The sequence below is a fragment of the Apus apus genome, chromosome 13 (assembly GCF_020740795.1).
Source record: "Apus apus isolate bApuApu2 chromosome 13, bApuApu2.pri.cur, whole genome shotgun sequence".
Classification (NCBI taxonomy): domain Eukaryota; kingdom Metazoa; phylum Chordata; class Aves; order Apodiformes; family Apodidae; genus Apus; species Apus apus.
This window is the reverse complement of record NC_067294.1, coordinates 18,819,981-18,844,271: the sequence shown is the minus strand read 5'-3', so window position 1 is coordinate 18,844,271 and position 24,291 is coordinate 18,819,981. Positions and strand designations below refer to the sequence as shown.

The window sequence follows — 24,291 nt, the reverse complement described above, 5'->3', positions numbered from 1 at the left end:
CCCAAGTGATTATCTATTTCCAGAAGAAACTATGTGGAAAAGTCTCCGTGACCAAAATAATCCCAGACCTTGAGCTCCTTGTGCAAAGACATCTGAAGCACCTGAAGAGGAGCAAGCTTTTTACAGATGTAGTAGTAAACAAAAAGGGCATCCCCTTCGTTTAGACCATGCCTGTGGACCCTGTGTCCACAGACTGCCACCAGCCTCCCTTTCTGCTTTTGTGTCTAAGCCATAAATAAACCCAGCTTGCCTACAGGAGGGACTGGGAACTTCTGGGGCTAAAAACATGACTCAAGACCTGTCAGCTACTTTGAAAGACACACTATCTCTCAAATGCTTAACATATACTTACATGGCCCACTCCAGCTTCTCATTCTTGATGGAGTTATATAGTGTCTGAAACAAGAACATGGTATTAGCTGTGTCTCTCATGGAAGGCATATCTGGGTTGTGGAGACCATCTCATCCACACCCTGTTTGTGCTCTTGGAGATATCTTCCTTGCTGAACTGTCCCGGAGAAATATTCACCAGTGAGCAGGACAATTGATGCTAGACCTTGTCTTTGTGTCATGCCAGGTTTTGGACTGGACACAGCAGCAGCAGAGGGGTCTGGCAGCCAGCCTGGCTAAGGAGCCTGCATAAGACTTTTTTTTTTACTGATTTTGGGGGCTGTACCTGGTTCTGAGTGAATCCTGGCCTACACAAAGGTGGTAGAAGACTATGGGGTATGCCAAGACATCTCCAGTGTCTTGACTAGGGGAAAGAGACAGTGGAGGCTTGAACATTTGCCTGAGAAATAGGGGAGGGATTTGCAGTTCCTCCTGTGCAAAATTCCAGTGGCACTGGGAAAGAAGCAGGAATGGGCTAGAAATGCAGAATATGGAGCTGGCCCTGGCCATCCTGAGAGGTGGGGTAGGGTGAGGTCTTCTGAGAGGTGGGGGTGTCATCTAAAGCACTATGTGACATCCCTGATGTGGCTCTGGTCGTTTCAACCTCCTTTCCTAAAACAAAATCCAGGTCCGGCTGCTGGATCTGCAGCAGATGCAGACAACAGTGGTGGTGGTAAACCATGTGGAAGGAGCAGACACTCCCTGTGGGGTGTTTAACCAATATCCCATGGTACTGAACTAGTTGTGGTGGAGCATTACATCTAATTACATGGAAGTGAAGGCAGAGACAAGTATCAGTGCCAGATGGTCATACTGGGGGGCTGGGGGTCCCTTGTTCTGTGCATTCTCTAGTGCATCATAGAGCTACCATGGGGGACCCCTGGTATGCTCCAAGGGCAGATATGCTACAACTCTGGAAACAGCATCACCAGGGAACAAACCTCTGGTGGCTCATTGAAAGTTAACAGAAACTATCCATGTGGGTCACCATTCTTGTAATGAAACAACTGTGCACTGGAAAATGCTGATTCAAGGGCTCAGAGTGTCCCAGAAGAACTAGGCAGCACCATCACAATAAAGACAGTGTCCCACTGTCTATTTATGTCATGTTACCTTCAGCAAATCCTTTGCAAAGTCCTTCCCATCATTCAGCCCATCCAGGTTTGCTATGAACTGTTGACACGACATCTTTTTTCCAATGTTCTGTAAGGCAAAGGAGCAGCTTGTTAAACTTCTGGGGAGTTTTGCCTTTAATCAGAGCAATAAAGAAAAATTTTAGACATGGTGGTGAAGCTTGAGTTTATCTCAAGAGTTTGAAGCTGAAAGGTCTTCTGTGTTGATTTTCTACAGGGCTCTTTGCTTTCTTTACTTGCTCATGACAGCACTCCAATGTTTCAAAGGACCTCTTTTTAAATGGTGGAGATAACACCTGAAAATAACCTCTCCAGCTCCTGCTCCAAACTTTTGAAGTGATCTAACATCTGTTCTCCGGGCTGACCCTGGTACAGGGACACACTCAGAGTGCCTTGAAATTGCAGCACTTGGATGGGTGTCCAAACCTGCACGTGTGAAACTGTGTCACCATGCAGTGTCAGCATCTGGAGACAGCCAGCACTGGGCAATGACTCGTCCTTCACACAAACTGCTGGGTTTGATTGCCATTATGGAAAATGATGACCCAGCTCCTGAAACAGTGGGAACTTGCTGCTGTGGCACATGAGGGCCCTACACATGCTCTGGGAGGATCTCACAACCTGGAGCATGTTCATCACTGACCAGTGCCAAGACTATTTGGGGCTGATGCTGCCAGGTCATCTGGCATCCCTGAGGCCAGTCTGTGACATCTGCCTCCCCAAACCCTTTACCCCTCACCACAGCCAGGTGAGCCATTTTCCCAGCCTGCAAGGGCTGAGGGGCTAAAGGCAGGTGGGTTTTTTCCAAGCCAACCCCAGCAATCCCACCTCACCAAAAGACTGGAGCAGAGGAGTGGAGGAGTCAGTGGGAATTGTAGGGTTCTGAAAAAGGAGTTTGATACTGCAAAGGAAAGAGAAGTGTCTCCAGTGCCATGCCATATTGCAACCTTCACATCCTGGAGTGAAGTCCCCAGGGGCAGAGCACATGGTGACATCACATGGAGAGGACAATGGAGTTAGTGAGAGGAGAGCATGAGCTGCCAGCAGCATTCCTAAGGATCCTGACACTGGGTTTGCATCAAGATGTCAACAGGGTGGCCGTCCAGGATGACCTGGGAAGATGGCCACGAACAGCAGAGCCAGGACCTTGCTTAGGGACTCAGAGAGGAAGAGGAAGGATCTCACTGGGCTACTGGGACGGGATGAAGCTTCAGAAGGTGATATAGGAAGTGCCCAGAAGGGCAAGATGTGTCCTCTCTACAAGAAAATAACCTCTTGAAAGAGACTGACACCAGAAACTCCTGCCCACAAGCACGCACAGATGACCTAGAGGCTTCTTCCCAAGTGACAGCATCAGAAAGAGTGAGGCCTTGGGGTCAACCCACAACAGCCCACCCCACTGCCCCACCATGGGTGGCTGCAGACATGCTCTCTGGCTACCCAGGGAGCCAGTGCTGCCTCTGAGCAGCTCTGTCTGATACTCTTCATAATGCCTCCTGTCAGTGCTGCCTCCAGATGAGCTGGTACCTTGAGAGATGAAGAAAAAGAAGAAGAAAGCACTGTTACAAATCTGCAGTGCCTGGGGACACGGGGCAGCACAACATGAGGCTCAGCCATCTTTGTTTCCTCTCAGAGCACTCCCACGGCTGATGCCCAGAACTGGACCCCACAGCTAAAGGCTACCATCAGGTAGTGCAGTTGGTGCACCAGCTGCAGAACACCTGTGGGGAAACCTGCAGGGTTTTTCAGCAGAGGGAAGAGAGATTTGTCTGCTTGCTGGGTGGTGAATTACAGGGGGAAAAACAAAAGTCAGCAGCACAATGGTTGTGGATGGAAAAAGGAAGGAGGTGAGAGGCCATAAAAAAACCACCATAACAAACCCCCACAAGAGGGAGTCTGGAGGTGAGGTAGGTGTGTTGCCTGAGACCGGGAGGCACCAAATTAGTTTGCACAGAGGAAAGGTGACAACTTGTGCCTGCGTCTTGAGGCAGGAAAGCCAAATGTACAGCACATGTTCCTGCCTGCAGAGGCTTTTTACAGTGATCAAGCAGCAGATGCAGAGAGGAACACATTTTAGGAAGTGAGTGGGTGCAGTGAGATAATGCAGCAGAAGTCACCAGCCTCAAAGGCCCTTCTTTGAGTTTCTTGTCTATTGTGTCCAGGACACATCCTAACTCCAGGACTCTTCTATTTGAATCTGTGATCTGTCTCTTTCTCTTGCACATGATCTCTGAGTTCAAACTGAGTCAGCAGCCACCCTGTGGAAAAGCAGCTAATTGCTGAGCAATTGAGAAGGATGAAAACAAACCCATTCTCTGGCAGCCAGAAGTGAGAAGAAAGCTCCAGCAAGGACATTAATACTGTGAAACAGCTAGTTGGACAAGGCTGTAGAAACACTGCAGTCAGGGGCAGAATTCAGGCACGCTGTCAGGAGGACTGAGCCCAGGATGGGGTGGCTCAGATGCAATACAACCTCAAATCAACAAGATCTTGCTGCTTCAAATTGCTGCTTTGAGAAATGGGCTGGAGCCAGCCACCCAACTACAAAGCCCTGCAAGTGCCTCCAAAAGAAACCAACTGATAAAACAAACCCCAAAAAACCCTACTCCAAGACATAGACTTTGCAGCTTCACTTGATCAACGTTTGCCTCATTATCAGGAGCACCAACTCCAGGGACTGCCTGAGCTGACAAACACTGACACAGTCTTCAGCGAGAAGGGGTAGGAACAACCCTGGAAAGGGCTGCTCTGAAGGCACAGTGAGCAAGGTCACACGTGGACATAATCCTCAGGGGAATGTACCTGCACATGGCAAAGCTCAGTGCTCAGATGTTCTATGCCCCTTGCTGAACCAGGGCAACACAGCTTCATTTCTGGTCAGCCACACAGATGGGGGCATTTTGCTCTTTTTGGTAGTGCATCAGTCACTTATCAGCAATAGAACAAGCCAGCAAGGTTGTTCACAGCCACACGTAGCTACTAGTCTTGATATGTCCCCCTGGCATAAAATAACTTCATCTCACCTTTGCTTGCACCAAGCCATGCAGCAAAGCATGAGAAATCACTGCCAGACCATCAGCTGGCACGATGGTGTGCCTGAATGGAGAGTGAATGGAGCAAACAGTGGCTTACCTAGCTGAGAAGGGATGAATGGATGGAGACAGTATGGGGGTGGATGGACAGAAGTGGAAAAGTGCAGACAGTGCATGAGAATGGAGAGTTGCAGAGACAAGGTGCACAATGGTGGTTAGAGGGACTAACATTAAATTAAGAAGGACGAGATAAATCTGGTGGTGGGTAGGCAGGGCTGATCCTGCCATCCCATTGTTACACCCAGTGTAACTCCCTTGTTGGGCTCTTGCCTCCTCTGGGCCTCAGCTGTCTGCTGCTGAGCTGACTCTCCCAAGATGGTTGCAAACCATCTCCTGAAGTGTCCAGGATGTCTCTATCCACCTCCACAAGACTTTGGGGTGTTGCCAAGTCCCAGCATGAGGAGGCTGGGCAGGTGAGAATGGAGCTAGGTGCTCAGTGGGAAAAGCAGGAGCCACGTGAAAGTCCCAGGAGGAGAAGTAGGCTCCTGGGTGACAGAAGCTGTGAAGGTGTGGCTCTCTGGGGTGCTCTCCCCAGCACTCCCTCTATGAGGTGTTAAACCACTTGAGTTTCTGGGCTGAAGACTGCAGGCATTGAACACCTCAGCTGCAAAGTGGTGAGTGGAGAACATCTCCTGTGAGCATCACACCCCTAGCAGGCCCTGCCTTAGTCAGGCTCTTTTGACTTCTCCCAAATACTCATCTTCAGGGGAAAAAGACCTGAACAACTACATCTATGCTTCAGCATGAAGTGTGGGTCATGGGTCAGACTGAACCAAGGGATCAAGTGTTCCAGGCTGCAGAAACAAAATCACCCCCCTGCAGGCGGCAAACTGCAAACTTTGGGTGCTAAGAAGCCCTGGACCACACAGAGCTGCAGTGTCATTCTGCATGTGACACCAGTGGCTGCTCGTATCTCAGAGCTCTTCAGCTCTCCCAGTGCTACTAACACAGCAGTATTGCAATACCAACCCATAAGCTTGGCCTAAGGAGATCATCAGAAGATGTTTAGATGGTTAAGATGGTGAATAGCGATGGACATGTGGAGTTAGGAGGTGCCAGGGATCCTATTTCAAGCTTTGTTCAGTGGCCAGGAGAGGTGCTTTTTGAAGAAGCACTAAAGCCTGTCACATTCCAGTGTGACAGGCTGGAAGTTAGGCTCTGCTGAAGCACCAAAATGCAGCCATGGGTGCTGGTGACGCAGAGGTGTTGAGTTGTTTCCATCTTTCCATGGCCAACAGTTTTGAACGACACTGACAGCTGAAAAGGAGACATCCCAAAGCTTTGTCTCCAAGGGCAGAGATGGACCAGAGTGATACTTCCTTTGGCATAAGATCTCCTGGAGCTCAAATAGCACCAGCAGGGCAAGGCAGAGAGTTGCAATAACCTGGATTACGATACAAGACTTCTAATGTTTGTTGGTGACAAGTGGCTTTTAAACAACAACTACAGGTGAGTTAAGAAAAATGGAGTGTCTTGTTTGAAATACAGTAAGTTTTCTGGACAGTTTGGAAACAGGATCTGAGTACAACTGTGGTAGAAAATCAACAGTATTAAGCAACATTCCATTGTGGCCAGGTGCAAAACTCATGTTTTAAAACCAGTCTCATTCCTCTTTAGCCTGGACTCAGTATCTGTGATGGTCGCTGCTGGAATGGGGAACTAGCCCCTCCTAGAGACACTGCTGTAGGGAACTGTCCCTTCACACAGACACATCAACCACCCTTTCCTAACCAAGGGAATGTCCCACTCCATCTCACTGCACAGCAAAACACTGAAACACACACAATAGGGAATAACATGAAAAGTGATATGCAACATCATGACAGCACCTTCAACGAAAAGGGATGAAAGATCAAGACACACAATCCCAGGAACACTGCAGTGCATGGAGGTTTCTGTACACAGGAACATCTCATATGATGCACATCATCTGCTAATGGGTTGCTAAGTAGTGAAGGACACTGCACAACCACTTAGGAATCCAGGCAAACAAAAATCGTTTTGTTTTGTTTTGTTTTTTAAATACAGAAAAAAACCCACCCAAACAAAAAAAAACCCAAAAAAAAACCCAAGTCAAATGCCAGTGTTTTAAAGCAAAACACTAGAATGACTGCACTTACCACCTGGTTAAGGGTTAAAGAGCAGAAAGAGAAGTTCCAGGAGCAGAGAAGGAAGGGGAAAAAAAAAAAAAAAAAAAAAAAAAGGAGGAGAAGGAGAAGAAGAAATTAATGTTACACATGTGGAAAAATAAAGAGAAGATTTTTCAAAGAAAGGCTCAGGTATTTCTACACCTGGTCAAAAGAAAGCTGTGTTTTCTATGCTTAGACAACATGAGATAATTTCTTCTTACCAGGCCTCTTAGCCAGCTTGTCAATGAAAAATAGAAATGGTAGGAGTTTGGAAGTTTAGGGGGTTTTGGCCTTTTCAGTAATTTCTGTCTTCTCAGAGACATACTTTGAATTTTTATTAATTTTAAAAATGAGACAAAATAATATTATTTTGGAGTGAAATGGCACAGTTTGCTTTCTGTCACAAGGCTGCTTTTGCTGTTGCAGGAAATGCTTCGATGAAAATACCTCCTTGTCTCCAACCCTTTTGGCTGAAGGATGAACAACACCCTGTGAGACCCTCCCAGCGGTTGTCCCCACTGCTGTCCCACTGTGTGCAAACACACTTGGCCTGGATGTGTTACTGGAGCCATGTGGGTGGAAATGGACCTGATGGCCAGTCATAGGCTGCCTGTTCCCTGAGGGATAAGGCTGCAGCAGCTGGAAGCAGCTTGGTGGAGGCCACAGTGCACATCTGGAAAGGATGCTCTTGCCAAGACCAGCAACTCCCTTCACTGACTCGTGTCCCAACCTTCCCACTCTCATGAAGGCAGCATCAGTGCTGCAATGATGGGGAGGGTCTCCCAGTGGACTGTCAGGATGGCACTAGTGAAGCTGGTGGCCTTTGCATCTTTGCCATCACAGGTGAAGAGCAATCATGTAGTGTCCTCTTTCCACCCACAGAAGAAAAGGCTCCTCCCAAATGTGATTAGAAAACAGGATGCAAAAAACCTGAGCTAGGCTATGGCCTACTGTCTGCTCTTTGACAGGCTAACAAAGAGATAATAAGGGCAAGTCTCTGCAGATGCATCATAAATTGTTACCAGCTGGAGGCAGATGAGGCCTCTGATGATACAGTTTGGAAATCATAGTATTAGGGGGCAGAAAAAAAGGGTGTTTTCACACTCACAGGCTGCTATACCAAGCCAGCCCCCCATGCACCCTCCACCTTTACACAAGTTCTGAGGAGTTTGTGGCTCCAGGTCTGAGCTCTCAGAGGGCTATAGGAGAAGGAACTTCAGTGACCCAAGGCTTGAGGAGCCCCTCTACCCCTGTAAAGGGGGCACAGGCCTCTGGGGCTCACTGCCAGGCTCTGTACCTGCACCATAAGGCTGAAGAGCAGGCAGGAGACCTGGGGCAAAGGTGCCTACAGCCTTCCACAGCACTGAGCAGGGTGCAGAGCGCATGCACACCCCCAGGTGTACACTATGGCAGGGGTCTCCAAGGGTACTCACCGTCCCAGTGCTGTCCCCTACACCCAGCCCCATCTCCCCTCTGCAGTAATTTTTCCTCTCACTCTGCTCCCCTTCTCTATACTCTGGTTGACCTTTTAGGAACAACCTATGCCACCAGAAAGAGCCTCTAAAAGGTGGTGAGAGATCACTGCTCTTTTCCAACCACACCTTTGCTCTGCTCACCCTGCTTTTTGAGGAGAGGCCTTTCTGATATGAAACTCTCTAGAGACTGCCAGTTACATCTCGGGGAAAAAACAGCTGAGACTTCCTTTGTGTTTTGGGAAGGACAGATCAAATGTGGACCTGTATGGAACCACCAACTTCCTTGCAGCAGTTCCTGGGGCAAGGGGAGCCTCAGGTGTCTGTACCACGAGAAAGAGCAGCACAATGGGGGCTGCTGTTTGCCAGCTCCACAGGGACTGGTGGTGAAGACCTCTGCATGAGAGCTTCTTGGACAGAGCTGATGCATGCAGCAGGTCCTGGGAAGAAAGCTGCATTGCCTGGGCCTGCACAAGGTAACATCAGCAGGAGATACTCCTTTGGCTTGAGTCTGGAGCGACACTAAGGTGACTATTCCCAGGTCTGGGCCTGGCACCCAAAACTCCCCACTGGTCAGAGTACTCTCTGCCAACCTGTCTCTATTTTTCCGCAACATATCCTGCATGAGGGCACAGATCTCTATACTGGAAAGCAAAACAGGAAGGAGGCATCTCTGAGCACTACTTACATGGCCGTGGAGGTCTGTGTTTAGCAGCATCAGGGCACAGGTGAGCGTGTGAATCCCATCTGCAACACACAACAGTCAGCTGGCTGTCAGCACCCCTGCCCATGCCCCTGGGGTGCTGGCTGCCTCAGCAGCCCAGCCATTGCAAGGTGAGTTGCTACATCTGGGGACCCTAAAGAATACCTGTTTCTTTCAAACTGCACAAGACAGATAGCTTGATAGATAGATAAATAAATAAATAAATGCTTTTTTCCTTCAAGTTTCACCTTTTCCTGAAATGATCATCAGGGAAGTGACTTTAAAGCAGTTTTGTCAAGGGCTTTCTAAAGACCAGACTTCCCACTGAGTCTTCCTCCACGTCCAATTTGTGCCAATGCCATTGCAGAATGGGGCAGAGACCCTGGCAAACTGAGCTAGTTTCTCCCCAGTTGATCACAGTCACCTCAGGGGTCTGTCCTGGGTTGTTTAGCCATCATGCTCAGGCAGCTTGAAGGCTCTTGAGTTGTTCAACAAATGTTATTACCACAAATGAGTGCAGCAGTTTGGGCTCTCTGACTTAATAGAACTCACAGGAAGTTTTCCTTTCATTAGAGGCAGCACAGCACCCTCCTCTGGACCAAGCACGCTGGTGACTTGCTGTTATTTCAAAATGTGTGTCCTGAAGCTGCTCAAGGTCAAAAGACTAGTCTCCAGACACCACCCGCACCAGTGAGATGTGAAGGCACTCTGGCACATGAACTGGTCCTTGCAAGGACCTCACAGGGCTGGAGAGCACCAGGGAGAGGGCAGGGGCAGGAATAACCAGTCTTTGGCCTTGCTCTTGGTATGACTTGGTGCCTTCACACAGATGGGCTGCTCCACAGACCAAGCCAGACAGGACTTGATGCTCCTGGCTCATTTCCTTGTGCCCAGTCCTGTGCCAGTTGGTGCCCTCATGTCAGGCTGTGACCTGCCCCAGGCCAGCGTTCGGAAGTGACACTGGTCTCTTCTTCTGGGGGTGGATGTGCAGCCACAGAGAGCCAGCTGGGGCCTGTCCCCATCCTGACCAGCTACTAGACAAAGGCACCATTCTTGTGAAACAGTGTCAAGCCCCAAGTAGCTCATGCTGAAGGCCAAGCTCTAAACACTGCCAGCTAAAGGCAGGAGCCCAGGATGAAGGGATGTGAGCTCCTCCCTTTCCTGAAAAAAACATGGCCTCTGAGGAAGGAAGAGTTTCTCATAGGAACATCACATGTTTCTTTATGAGGGCTGAAGGTCCTGGGGATACGGTGAAGAAAGAAGCAATTCCTAAGAAAGGTGTTTCATTCACTATCACAAGAAGTAGCTTTGGCCTTAGGGCAACATGCCTCCCCAGTGCATATTTTGGAGTCTCTGCGGGAGGTTCTGGGCTGACATCTTCACCTGGCTTTACTTTATGACTTTGGTGAAGTAAATCCTGTCCCATATGGCCCCAAGGTGGAGCTGGTGTCCCAAATCTCTCACTTGCTTAGCTCAGTTGCATTCACTTTCTCTCTCACAGTGTCATAACATAACCACGTAGGTCCTTTTCTGGGCTTCATCAGTACAGGAAAGCACTGATGAAATGTCAAAGAGGACAGAAATTCTGCCATCCTCATCTGCAGCATCCCACTATACAGGCTGAAGTGACCCTTGGTGTTGCAACATGTAGCAATGCCCTGAAACGGCTTCTAAGCCACTAGGGCTTTAAGACCTTAGCCAGCTGACCATCTCTAGACAAAAGTGCCTGGACTCCATCATGCTTCTCAGCCAACGGACCATCACAGTCTGAGGTGTTTCTTTAGAAATCTAGATAATACACAGTGGCTCGGATTTCATCTTGGTGGAACATCCTTGTGGAAGTTTAGTCTGGATGCAACAAGAGGGAACTGCTTCCTGAGGAAAAAGCTTTCAATAGCTTTCTCAAACCATGTGTCTAGTCCATGCTTTTGCAATATCTGCAAAAGATGTGACCTGAAGGAGTCACTTTGCTTCCCTCCATCACATCAGCTTCAAGTAGTACTTAGATTACAATTGTATTTTTCAAGTCCCATTCAATTCCAGCACTGAGTGCATCTCTGTCCTCCCCAGGACTCACTCAGTTTACATTTGGCCTGGAGAAAATGGTCCTGCCCCACCCTGTGAAATGTGCTGCCACCCTCACAGGCAATGCTGTGGCTCTAAAGGTCAACAAATCGGTCATGACAGCAGCAGCAATACTGTGTTTCAGATCCAGATTTCCTTATTCTTTATAGTTTTGTGCTGTTCAGGAGCGTAACATTTTTGAAACAGGTCCTACCGGCAGCAGTGACATCTCCACTGAGGGCCATGCAGTTATGGAAGAGTTTCACTTCCTGGGTTTATTCATGTTTGCAGTAGCAGGCACCTTCTCACAGAACTGGGATGTAATTTCTCCTCTGAGCAGCTGTCATGGTGTGGCTCCATCAGCAGCTTTGGAACCCACGTTGCCACAGCAAAGCTTGTGTTTCGTTTGATTACTCCCTGCCCTCCAAACAACCTCATGCTGAAGGGTGTGGGATGGGGTTGGAGATCTGGCCCTCTGTGCTCCAGCTCAGCCTCTGCTCAGGTTGGTGTGGGCATGGCCACTTGGTGGGTGTTGGACACTTGAGGACCAGCAGGGGAGAATGGGTCCCAAGACCCTTGTCTGTAGCAGTGTGGATGGATGCAATATGGTTGGGGATCATGTTCAGGGTCAGGACCTGTCATTTGGGACATTTCAGCTGGGGACTGCTGCTGAAAATTTAGCCTGAAGCTTCATGTCTACAAGTGGAGGACCTGTTGGATGGGAAGGTCCTCTCTGGATCAGTGGGGGAGAACATCACACAAACAGTGGGAAATGAAACCTGAACCTGTACTTCATTGGGATATCACTGATAAAAGGGAAAATGTCATTCTAGTTTGAGAAGAGCTTGTGTCCAGCCAGCAACCCCTTTGCAATCCAAAACTGCAGTAATTTGCAACCCCTGGAACCACTTACCACCTCCCCGGGTGTTGGGCCACTGATCCAGGCTACAGCTGAGGAGCTTGTCTTCAGCACATCTTACGTGCACTTGAGGGGACAAGGCTCCCTGGGAGCCCACACTCAGATCCTCAGGGGACTCATCTGGCTCTCCTGGGGGGTCTGTACAGCACCTGGTGCCCCCGTCCCTCCCAGGGAGCAGCAGGGCAGGATCCCAGAACAGGCAGGAGCTGCAGGACGCCCAGTGGGTGCTGGTCAGGCCTGGCTGCAGTTGGCTGGTTTCCCACTCAAGCTCTGTCACACAGGTGCTCTGTGGGTATGCAATGGACAGCAGAGGCAGGGAAGGGAGGCGGTACCTTGGGATGTGCTCTCCTCTGGGTTGCACTGGCAGAATCGCCGGGAGAAATGGATCAGCACCCGCTCCCGTTCCTGCGTCTCTCCCATCAGCGGGAACGCTTTCAAGAACGTCCTGCAAAGACAAAGCAGTGCTTAAGAGCTGTGGGGGATCCATCTGCTGGGCAGCAACCACACTCAGGAGGGAGATGTAAAGGGGGCCTCAGAGCAGCCAGGAAGGCCTTGTCCTCCCCCCAGCCTGCACACCCCTGGGGCCCTGCAGGTGCAATGCAAAAGGCATCTGTGGAGCCAGCTCTGAGCTGTGCAGGGAAACATGCTGAGATCTGACACACCTCTGGCTTGCTGGATGGGCTCTCTGTCCCAGGAGAAGAAGCTGCTCCCGTTTGCTCTGATTTTGCACAGGATGGGACTCCTGGGAAAGCTGCTCTCCACCATGGGGAAGCAGGCTGTGGGCCCTCCTGTCAAAACCCAGTACCTGGTGCCAAACGTGACACCAGAGCAAAGATTAAACAACAACCTGTAGCTCCCCCCACTCCCTGATCCTACCACAGGGACAGCCTCCATGGCGTCGGGAAGCCCAAAGGAGAAACCCACCAGGCTGCTCTGCTCTGCCCAGCCCAGGCCCTGTGTGGGGTGCCAGAGATCAGCTCACCTGAGTGCTTTGTCAAGGGTCAGGCCAGTGAAGTCAAAGAAGCTGAGATACTCCTCTGCTACCAACTTGCTAAATTCGTTACTGTAATTAAAGAGGGTGTAGTCAGCCCTTTCATCAGGGAAACAGACACTGTCCACAAGAGGAACAGCAAATGGCTGTTCCTTTTGGCCAGCCCACACTCCCAGTGAGAAACAGCAGACATGATCCCAACCCAGGGGGACTTTCTTCTAGCTTAAAATGCTGGTGGAAGATCTCCAAAGGTCCCTGGTGTGCTCACAGCCTAGCTCTACAGCTGCCAGCCCAAGACACCTGAGGATGAAAGCTGTGGGCCCCCTTTGCTGTGCTGATGACCAGGCAGAACATCCTCCCAAACCAGGTAGGACGTGAACGCCACAGGGGTGTCCTGTGCTCATCGGGCACCTTCTTTCTTACCTAGTCCTCCCCCATTCCTGGACATGTCCCCTCTCCTACTGCAGTATTTCTGCTCTCCACGTGTGCTCCCATCCCACCTTCTCACCACAGCACCCTGCTAGTGTCTCACATGGATGTCCCTGGGCACTGGAGCAGGAGAGCTCAGCTGAGCTGGCCCTGCTGATCCCCAAACGCTTCTCGAGAAACCCTTTCCCTGCCACATTTTTTGCAGGATGCTTGGGGACATATTGCCTTTAAAGCCAAAATGGGTACTGTTAAGTTCCTCTATCTACACAACTGAGGAAGCAGAAGTGCAAGAATAATCAAGGAATGCTGGCAAGAAATGGAAGATAGGCTCAATAAGCTCAGCATTTGCCATGCACAATTCCTTTTCTGTCCCCCCCCAGGATGAGAAGCATACTCTTGAGCACTGCACACCCAGGTTCACCCTGGGACATGTTACAGGCAGAACTGATTGTTTTTCCTACAGCATTGTTCCATCTTCTGCTGTGAGGTGGACACTGTAAAGCCCTTGGCATGGATGCTGTTTGGAAGGACAACACACAGCTGGATCAGGCAGAGCAGTGTGACAGTTCCAGGAGAGAAGTCCAGGCTGAGTTTTGAGAAGCAGGACACAAGTACTGGTGCTGGAGTTTGTGCAGGAGACTGTTTCAAAGCTGTGTGAAGCCACTTGGTCTCACACTCCTAAAACAATACTATAATTTGGGATTGCTGGGTCTGGGACAGTACATGACCTCATGGTCCCATGGCCTCCCAGGTTAGTCTGCTTGAGGCAGTGCCATAATGATTGGCATCTGGATTCCTGCCAGCTTCCCAAGGAGACTTCTCTACTTGTCCTGGAATTTCACAGCAAGGTGATGTGAGATGCAGAAGATGACCACACTTTTGTGAAAGGAGATGTCACCACATCTCCACCCCTGTGTCAAAGAATGATCAGAACCCAGCCCCAGGCCTCCTCTTGGACCCTCTTGACTCTATGTCTGCGCAGGACTAACCAGTGCTCTCTTCCCACCTCACATGTGCAGTTTCACAGACAAAAAAGGTCTGATTCCTTCCTGCTCTGGCAGGGGGGTTGGACGTGATGATCTCCAGAGGTCCCTTCCAACCCACAACATTCTGTGATTCTGTGATTCTTGATTCTGTGACTCTGTAAGCACAGGACTCTCTTGGGAAACTTTGCAAGGAAGTGCCTGGCACAACCATCTTCATAGTCTGGCAGCTGAGATAGCTCAGCTGCCCCCCAATAAGAGATGTGAGACCATGGGTGGTGACAGAGCGGAGACCATGCACAAACAAATCCAGGAACAAGGCTCTTCCGTGGAAAGTTTAGTTGCTGAAACACATGCTCTTGAGAGAAACAAAGGTAATTTCTGGATTTGAGGTTAACTTCACCTGGAAACTATTTGGAGATAGACAACCTCCATTCCCTTGTTCATCAAGCCTTTCCTACTTGTTTGACAGTGAAGACTGATTTTCATTTGGGTTTGGGTTTTTTTAGAAAATTGCCAATGTTCACAAAGGAAAAAAAAAGGGATTAATTGAGTTAAAAAAGCTTTAAAATGGGATTTTACTTTTTGAACAACCCTCCTAGCCAGTCCACCTGCTACATGAAGCTGACCTGAAAGCATCACTTAAACTTACCCTGCTCCACAACTGTAGGCTGGCCTTGCATTGTCTTAAGGGAGCAAAACCAACTTAAAACACACTTATCCTCATCCTTCTTCCTTTCCTGCTCTGCAAATCCACCTGCTTGGTCCAAGAGCCTGCAGCTCTATCCAGTTCTTGTGCTGGAAAATTATGGAAGTAAAAAACCCAGCTGATCAAAACAAGTTTTGTTTCACAGGCTGTGTCCATTCCCAAATGGGGGGCCCCAAACAGCTTTCCAGTGTGAGGATTGCAGGGGTGAGGAGGACAGCAGGAACTAGCAAAGGGACACGCTCAGACTAGAAGGACTAGATGAGCTCTAGAGGTCCCTTCCAACTCTGATCGTTCTGTGAGATGCTCCCCCAGGGATCAACTGGTTGACAGCTGCCCCACCCAGTGAGCTGGCGGGGCACATTTGCAAGAAAGGAGTAGGATGCTAGAGCTGAGGCAGCAGCAACCAGCAACACACCTGCTGCAAGAACCACAGCAGAACAAAGATGCTGCCAGGTGATATAAAGAGCCTCTCCAGGAGGTAATTCATGGGCTCCTTCTGTCCCAGGACTATGCTGGGGGTCACAGACAATCCTTGGTACTGAAAGCCTGGGTATTTGCTGAGAGGAAGTTGTGTCCTGCTGATCTGGACAGGAGCAAGACATCACGAGGACATAAAAAACCAAAAACCCAGCAACACAGTTTATATCTCATCCAGGAGAAGGATGATGGGGATTGGTGTCCTCACTGCCACTGGCATCCTAGAATGATCTGTTCCTGCTACACTCATTATTGTTACTCTGTCTCTTAGGTACTTCAGTAACTCTCCCACTTTTGAATAAACACTTTTTAGTTCCCTTCTGCCTAACCCAGGCAAATCTCCCAGCTTGAGATACTTGGACCTGTGCTGTGTACCTGGCTCTCCACCAAACCCTTCACACCATCTATACAGACCGGGTCAGGAGGCACTGCAGCAAGATTTTGGGGTGCAGACATTAAAAACCTGGGGGCTGGCAGGAAGCCCAGTGCAGATGAAGGCCTGGATCCCAAAGCCTTTAGCCTGGGAGTTGCTTTAGGGGAGGTCTTGCTGGGCCCCTACCAAACACAGCAAGCTCTTGGTTCTGGCGGGCAGCAGTTTCTGGCAGTTAATGCCCAATACATGCAGGCAACTTGTAGGATTCAGATTGCAAGGGCATTGGACTCGGACCAGTTTCAACTGGAAGGATCTCCTGAGCCCTGACTCCACCCACCAAACCCTTGTAACAGCAGGCTTGTCCCTTCCTGCCTTTGCCCTGTTGTCCCATCACAACCAGTGCTCCCCAGGCCCTCCCCAGCACCACGGTGCTTCTGCTGACCATGCTTGGTGCTGCCACTTCCATCATCCCCTGGCAGGGCTGGCTGCAACCCAAACCCCACTTACTTTTTCCCAAGCTGACGTGCCACATCGCAGCGCTTGAACCCCTCCAGGTGGTAGAGGCGCTTGGCCAGCCTCTTGGCAGCCTCGCTGTCCACCCTGCAGCCATTGGCCAAGGTGTCTGTGCTGCCCTGGTCAAGCTGCTCCGTGCTGCCCATGTCGGAGTCGGAGTCTGACAGTGTGTCTTTCAAGCTGGCGTCGCTGCACAGAAAGAAGAAACATTTCAAGGAGCAGTAAAGTGACAGTGAAACCCACAGAAAATGCCACAGTTTGGTTGCACAGAATGAGAGAATCACAGAACCACCAAGGCTGGAAAAGACCTTTAAGATCACCAAGTCCAGCCTATGACCTAACACCACCATGTCAGCCAGACCATGGCACTAAGTGCCACATCCAGCCTTTCCCTGGACACCTCCAGGGATGGTGCCTCCACCACTTCCCTGGGCAGTCCATCCCAATGTCTGATCACCCTCTACATGAGGAAGTGCTTCCTAAGGAAAGCTTCTTCCTGTCCTAACCAAAAATATGAAAAAGAACAACCACGCATTTGTGAACTGGACATTGGACAAACTCCTTCATTTCAGGTCAAATGAAATAGTAATTTAAAATGTGCAGAATAGAACTGAAGAGGGAGTTATTTCTCCCTAAGAACTGAGGAGAAATCTGTTCAAAGAAAGCAGCCTCAACAGCTTTTTAAGATTCCTCTCTCTCCCCTGGTATGGAAAGGGATTCCAAGCTCTTTCAGAGCTCTTTCAGAAAACCTTAGGGATAGGTGGCATGCTTTCCAGTTCTGATTATTTGCCAAGGATTAGGAAATGCCCTTGTTCAAATCATGCCAAGGAGACTGTGAGCAGACCTGCCGTGGCTGCTGGGCTGCTTCTCTCCCAGCTTTAGGCTGGTGTCACGGCCAGTTGTTCCAACAGACAACGAGCTGAGCAGCCCCACTGTCACCATGTAGATGGGGAAGCATCTCTGTTTCCTTGCTCAAAGCCAGTTATGGCTTTGTTGGCACCTATTTGCACATTTTTGGCCAGTGTGACCTATTGAAGGCTTGATAGCCAGCTAGATATACAGCCCTGCTCCAGTTCCCCATGACCTGACTGCTCACCACCTGGCTTCCTCATGCAAGGAACTGCACTGCAGATGAGCTGCTGCCTCCTGGGGATGACAGTTTGGGTCTCAGCTCCTCCAGAGGATAAAGTCTCTGCTTATCTCCTCACTGTCTGCAGCAGAATCTCTGGGGAGGCTTCTACAGGGACACCCAGTTCTAACTGAAACTTTGAGGTTCCCGTGCACCTCAGAGCACACTTGGGAGTGTGCCTGCCTGCCTCCAACCTGCCAAGGCTTTTGCAGATGTCAGGCAGACAAGGCAGTGGTCTGTCCAGAGGAGCCCCATTTTTGCCTGCTCAAGGAACAGATGGGATTAACAAGCGGCCAGATGAGTGGTGGTGCCTTCAAGAGCAAACACGATCACAAAGTGCTGAGCCCTGGTTTTTCTTGGGCTCATAGGTCTCCTACAGGACCCTGCAGCTCACCTGCAGTTTGAGAGCAGGGAGGAGCCAGAGATGCACTGGGGACTGGCTGGTTTAATGCCTTGAGGTTGTGGTCCCCAGCAGCAGTCCTAATCATGGGTAGGAAAGCTTGCCCTGTTGGTGTTTGGCCTCTCTGCCATGAAGGCACATGAGAGGAAGCACAAGGGGAAAAAAAGCAGCTCCATCTCTATCAAGTCCTCTGAGTCTTGCCCTTGGATTGGGACCCCATAAGACAAGGAGCCCTTTGCCTGAGGAATTCCCAGCCTTCCTTACCTGATGGAGTTAATGATCTTGGTGGCATCTTCCTCCGACCCTTCCATGTGGAATCCATTTGGGATGCTCTTCAAGGACAACCGGCTCAGCACATTTTCTGACCTGCTGCTGGTAATAGAGTGCCTGAGAGGGCTTCCAGAATCCCCCTCCACTGTTTTTACTGCTGCCTGCTCTTGCTTATCAGCAGCCATGTGATGAAGGGCTTCTCTCTGGTGGGCTACGAGCTTCTGCTCCAAGAGCTCAGGGCTTTCCTTGACCCTTTGCTGGATCAACGGGGTGAGTGGGGCCTCAAAACTGACACAGCTGTCTGTCTCGTCCGTGAGGGAGAGGACATCCAAAGAGTCCAAGCTGCTGTAGTATGTACCCTTCATAAGGTCAGACTCTACAATCTTCTCAAAGGTCGAGCTGAACCCATCCCTGATGTCTTTGAATTGAAAATGTTCCTTGTCATCCTCACTGCAGATGAGCTTGGAATCTCCAGAAGCAAACCTGGACCAAAAGGGGGAGATGTAGACAATACTCAAGGTAATTGCTCTCAGTGTTACACTTGGAGAGAGGAGGTAAGAGTCATAAATGGATGCTGTGATTATAGCTCCTTGGGACCCTTCTGTGCTATAACCTACCTGGTTCCTAATTTTATTACAAGCTTCTAGAGCTGAAGAAGTTTTATGATGAGCATCTCAGGGGCCGAGCCAACTCTTAATTTGGTCATGCCCCAGTAAAAAAGCCAGACCTCTGAACTGGAGATGTTTGCATCTGGCACCTACTACTGGATCCACTGCCAGAAAGGATTTAATCTGCAGATTACCTCTCCCTTCAAGGGCTCCAATTATGGCTACTTGAAAAGCAAGAAAATCCTTTAAGATCAAGGCCATTTCAATCTAACTTTGGATGTGAGCAACAAATGCCCTTGATCCTTTTTACAGTGGAGAAAAAGCAGATGCTTTTAGGGAGCAATTAATATGCTATAACTTAAGCATTTTTCTTAGAAGAGGCACCATAGAAGTGTAAGGAACCCTACAAATAGTTTTCTGTCCACTGAGAAGGAGGTAAAAGGTGACAGACACACATCTAGACAGGGCAGGCTCATGTCTCTTTACAGCTCACCTGTGGGATTCAGGCACAGCATCACAGACATGACAGGAGGCTGTGAGATGCATGAACCTCCAAGCCTAGCTTCCAGGGAAGCACGGATGACTCTCAACAATCCCAGCTCTTTTTGGCTCTGACTGCTGGGACATTCACTCCAGTGTACATCTCACCAGGAACACAAGAGTGCATCTGAGCCAAATCCAGTAATGCTCGCTGTGCTGAGAGCCCTGGAGAGCTGAGAGGCCTCAGTCACTCCTGGAATACACCATGCTGCAAGGACATGCCTAAGCCACCCCATATTACCTAGAGGAAGCCCATCTCCCCACTTCCAGCAGACACTGCTGTCACTTGCACTGTCAGAGCCAGGCATGTTGTGCTGTCACTGGGGGAACAGTGCATGGCTCTTCCTCCAGATGTGATGGAGTGAACTGTCCTCAAAGCAGCACATGTGGTGTTGTGACTGGGGTTTGTCCTGAACCACTGGTGATAAACACACCCATGTTTGCTCTCCTGCTGGACCTGCCTGCACAGTGTCAAAGCTTTCACTATTTTTCTCTGCCCAGCAAATGGGCTGGGGGGAGGCAAGAGGCTGCAAGGGGACACAGCTGGGACAGCTGACCTGAGCTGACCTAAGGGGTATTCCCTGCCATACAGTGTCATTCTCAGGAAAAAAAAAAAAAAAAAAAAAAAAAAAGTATAAAGATACGTATATTAAATATATAATATACATATAATATACCATATATATGGTATATCCATATGATATTTATATGTTTTTATATATAAGTGGATTTAGTCTGTCAAAGCAGTCATTGCTCCAGACTGGCTGGGTGTTAATCTGCTGCTGGGAGGTGGTAAGTGACTGATTTTTGCATCACTTGGTGAATTTTGCAAGTTAGAGGACAGGTGCTTAGGTGCTGCACCCTCTCACTGTGGTTGTCTCAGTTTGGAATCCCTGTGGCAGCATCAAGGCTGTGCCTGGTGCCTCTCATGAGCACGGCCTCACTTTGCTACAGACTGTGCTTCCCTGACATGAATTCTGGGGGTGGATCAGGGATGAGCAAGTTCCTGGTGGCAGCTAAGGAGAAGCAGTACCTGTGCATGCCCAAATCCAGCTACTGCTGGTAATGTTTCCTGCCAGTGACAGCCCACTGCCAGTTCTGAAGAACATCACCTGGCACAGAAGAGGTTGGAAATGGACCTTAGGAGGTTAAAGACACTGCTCTAGCACAGAGGCAGCAAAGCACTTCTGAGCCAGACACGGCAGAGCCATGGAAGTGTCTCCTAGGAGTATGGTCACTTCCCAGTGCACTTTAAAAAAACACTTCAGTCTTTTTAGGTGGGGAAACTGAGGCACACACAGCATTCCATGGAATTGCTCAGAAGTAAAGAGAAGTAGAGAGATACAGCCTTTTATCCTGGATCCACCAGCAGACAGGAAAGAATAGGGAAAACAAAGTGATCACCCCCTGATGGCCCACACAGCCAGCCACATATTTCCAGCTCCCAGCTCTCTGCAGCTTGCTGATGCCCTGATCCAGAGACATTCATCCCCTTTTGTCCAACAGACACAGGCTTCCTGGTTTCACAGTGGAGGTAGACCCCTCAACAACACTGCTGTGCCTGGAGGGGGGCTCAGTGGAGCCCTGGAGTCAGTTCATACCATTACAGGGGCTGGGCTGCATCCTTCCTTCTCCTGAGACAGGAGGGATTTGCCTGGTTTTCCACTGCTCAGAGAAGCAAGTATCAAGAAGCCAAGGCTGCAGCAGGGAGCTGGTTAATAAGGCCCTGAATTTTCTGGCCCAAGTATACATATGTATATAGTGTCATCCATTCCTGGAAACACTAGCCCTTCAAAATGCCACAGGCAGGGCAGAAGATGGCTGGTCATTTCAGGACACAGTGACCCGAATATCTAACCCTTGCCATTGATGGTACCACATTCACCTGGGAACCATCATCCTCATTTTTGTGGAGCTGTCAGTTCTCATGGGCAGTACAGAATGCACCATGCCTGAGCAGTGATGCTCCCATGAACCAGGTGTCCTCCAGCACCCTCATCAGCACAAGCACCAAGAACTCAGCATTTACATGAGCACCAATTCCAGGTGGTAAGGTGAGACCTGGGGTCCCTTCGCATGCCAAAGGTTATCACCCTTGTTTGCTACAGCCAGTGTGTCTAACAACCAAGCCTGCAGGACAGGAAGTTCTCTGCCAACAGGGATCTCTTCACCCCATAAATACACAGCAACCAAAGACAGTCAGTGGTGTGAGAGAGCACACAGTGGATAACTAACAAAAAAACAGTGTAAGGAAGGAAGGTCCTCCTCACACCAAGGAAGAATTCTGGGCTTCTGTGGTTTCCTCAGGTCCTCCAAGAGAGCCACCACAGTGCTCCTTGTCCTGCATCATCTCACTCCCATCACCAACATGTCTCTGTGCAGGAGCACCCATACAGGAGAGGATGCTCTGGCCCATGCCCAGAGGTTTGGTGCCCAGCATGTGTTACCAGGGGTGTTGTGCACCGCAGCTGTGCCTGCAGGTGTTCTCCCAACTGCTCCTGGCTATCAAGCCCATGAAGAACCATCAAGCCCTGCAGCTCCTGGATATTACTTAGCGTGTCCCACATTGCCATAATCCCATGGCAGGCAGCCTCTTCTCTCTCACCACGCTGAACAGAGTAATTTCCATCCACTGGTCACACCACAGAGCTTGTGTTTTCCAGTCCTTTAGTTATCTCTTGGGCCCAAACTCGTACAGAAGGCAACAAAGTGAAAAAGTCTGTGTCCCTAGAGATGCCCCAGCAAAGGCTGTGTGGGACAGATAACAGAGACCATGGCAGAAGCCGTGGTCCTGGATGGGTCAGTGGGCACCAAGTCAGACTCATCACACCTCTCCTTGCACGGTCCCAGAGAAGACAGAGGACAGTGAGACTTTCTACAGCTTGCACCAGCCCTGGAGCACTGTCAGCATCCAATGCAAGCAAAGCCAGGCTAAGGTGGGACACACTGAAAGACCTGGCTGGTGTGAATGAACCTGACAAGGCCTTCCCCTGGAGAAATGTCGCGTCCTTATCACATAGTGGGGAAGACAACTGGTTTCCTGAAATAAGGAGTGGGATATTTATTTGCATTGTAATCACAAGGCTTTGTAAGAGCGTTGCAGTAACACTGTCTCTAATTGCTTGTGCTGCTTTCCCCAGTCACCTACACAATGCAGCTTTATTGCTTCCAACAAGGCAGGCTGAGAACGCCCTGGGCTGTTAGTGCAGCTGAACCTCACCGGGTTTTTATGCACTGGGTTGTTTACTTTTCACTTCTCGCTGGTTAATTGCTTGTAATAAAGTAGAACGTAGCTCGTTGTGTTGGTGGAGCAAGGAGGCCCATCAGAGAAGGACACGATGGTAATCAGAACTTCTCTTTTTCCCGTGTGCTGCAGGACCTCTGCAAAGTTTTTCTGCTACTTGATTTAATGGAATTTTAATTGCTCATGGCTACATGTTGCCATGAGAGGAATGTGTGGAGAGCAGACCCACATCTGCAGGTCCTACGTGCAGTTACAAGCCAAAGATGGGTATTCCACTGTTAGCAATTTTGACCTTTTTGAATTATTTCAATGGACTGAAAGCAGAGAACGTAATTCACTGTTGAAGCTCTCAGTCTGCAGAGCTGTCACCTCCCTGAGATCAGCAGGGCCAATGCTTGGGGCTTCTCCAGGCAACATAGCCACAATGATTGGAAAATGGGGCTTTGACAGGGTGTCCTGGCATACCAATGGATGTCACGGGGTGAACTAGAAAGGGGGAGAAAGGGATTCAGTTAATGCAAACTGCAGCACAAGCACTACAGCTTTGGCTTTATTTCCTTGACTTTTTAAACAACATTTTCCTGTACAGATGCACTGATCTACCTTCAGCAGGGCAATCATGGTTTCTTTTTCCAGATCTACCATGGAGCCAATGACTTTTTTTCCACTTTAATTCTCTGTGGGTTCAGTGGGAAGGGCAAGACTCAACACCTTCTTGTAAAGTACTTTTAGATCCAGGGACAAGATGCACCATAGGAACACCAAAATGCAGATGATGTGTTTTGTTCCCCAGGAATGAATCTTTAACTGCTCATCAGCAAAAGATTAAGCCAGAAACAGAGAAAACCCAGGTTCTGCTATGTCCAGAATGGGTCATAAAATAAACAGCAACATACTGAAGGGAAGTAAAGAAAGAGCTGGGGAAACTCAGAGATGATGCAGGTTGACAGTGACTTCTTGGCGCCTCGGTTCATCTGTCAGCTTTTTCACTCCTGACCTACATTGATCTAGGAGAGCTAGACAGTCAGCTACAGTCAGGAAAGATCAGCTTCAAGTCATGTTTGGCCTAGCCACACATTTCTGCCATGTGCCCTAAAGATAGATGGTTAAAGTGCTAAGTATCTCAAACCCAGTGAGCTAACCCATTCCCCCGGCAAGAAGTGATTTTCCAGATTTCAGCTGTGTCCCTGAATTTTTCCAGCTGCCTTTGAATACAGTGTGTGACTTGTCCGTTGTGCGTTCAGCTTCCCAAGTAAATAGGTTTAGAGCATAAGATCATAGGCTGTGCAGGCAGAGCCCAGTCAGGTTGCATCATCTCCAAACCCTCAGTCTGCCACTTCTCTCAATTCATGCCCTACTACCCTGAAATAATTGCACTTCCAGTGGTTGCAGCACCCTTAGCTTCATCTCGAACTCACAGTCTCTTCCAGGGAGCCACATACCAAGCAAAAAAGGAATTCCTTGCCACCCAAGAGACTTGCAGGTATCTAAGACCTGACCACACATCTTACAGAGCTCGTGGGACCTGCCTGGGGGTGATCTCCTGCAGCTCTCCAGACATCAGCAGCCTGCACTGGACACCACTCTTCTCCAACACCTTCAATTGTGCTTGTTGAAACAGTGCTGGTCCTTCTTGCTGGGGACCTTGGATAAATCAAACCACCAGGTTTTTACAGGGGAGCCTGTTCAACACCAGAGAGGCAATGAATTGCACCTTGGCCAG

At 49.4% G+C, this 24,291-nt stretch overlaps 1 protein-coding gene across 4 annotated transcripts in view; it reads right to left on the bottom strand.

Annotated features, from left to right (window-relative positions):
* The window catches only part of PSD2 (pleckstrin and Sec7 domain containing 2), a 36,581-nt gene extending 18,005 nt beyond the window's left edge, over positions 1–18,576 (bottom strand). For 3 of the 4 annotated variants that reach the window (XR_007890734.1, XM_051630888.1, XM_051630887.1), the window contains exons 1-7: positions 18,171–18,576; positions 16,372–16,566; positions 12,885–12,965; positions 12,235–12,347; positions 8,903–8,963; positions 1,504–1,594; positions 353–396 (exon numbers count right to left, since the gene is read on the bottom strand). Coding sequence is in view for 3 of the 4 variants with exons in the window: in XM_051630888.1 (XP_051486848.1) it covers positions 353–396; positions 1,504–1,594; positions 8,903–8,963; positions 12,235–12,347; positions 12,885–12,965; positions 16,372–16,566; positions 18,171–18,541 (956 nt within the window). In the remaining variant the exon portion in view is untranslated. The remainder of the gene's footprint in view (positions 1–352; positions 397–1,503; positions 1,595–8,902; positions 8,964–12,234; positions 12,348–12,884; positions 12,966–16,371; positions 16,567–18,170) is intronic. The other variant, XM_051630886.1, reaches the window with a different exon arrangement.
* Between the last annotated feature and the right edge of the window lie 5,715 nt (positions 18,577–24,291).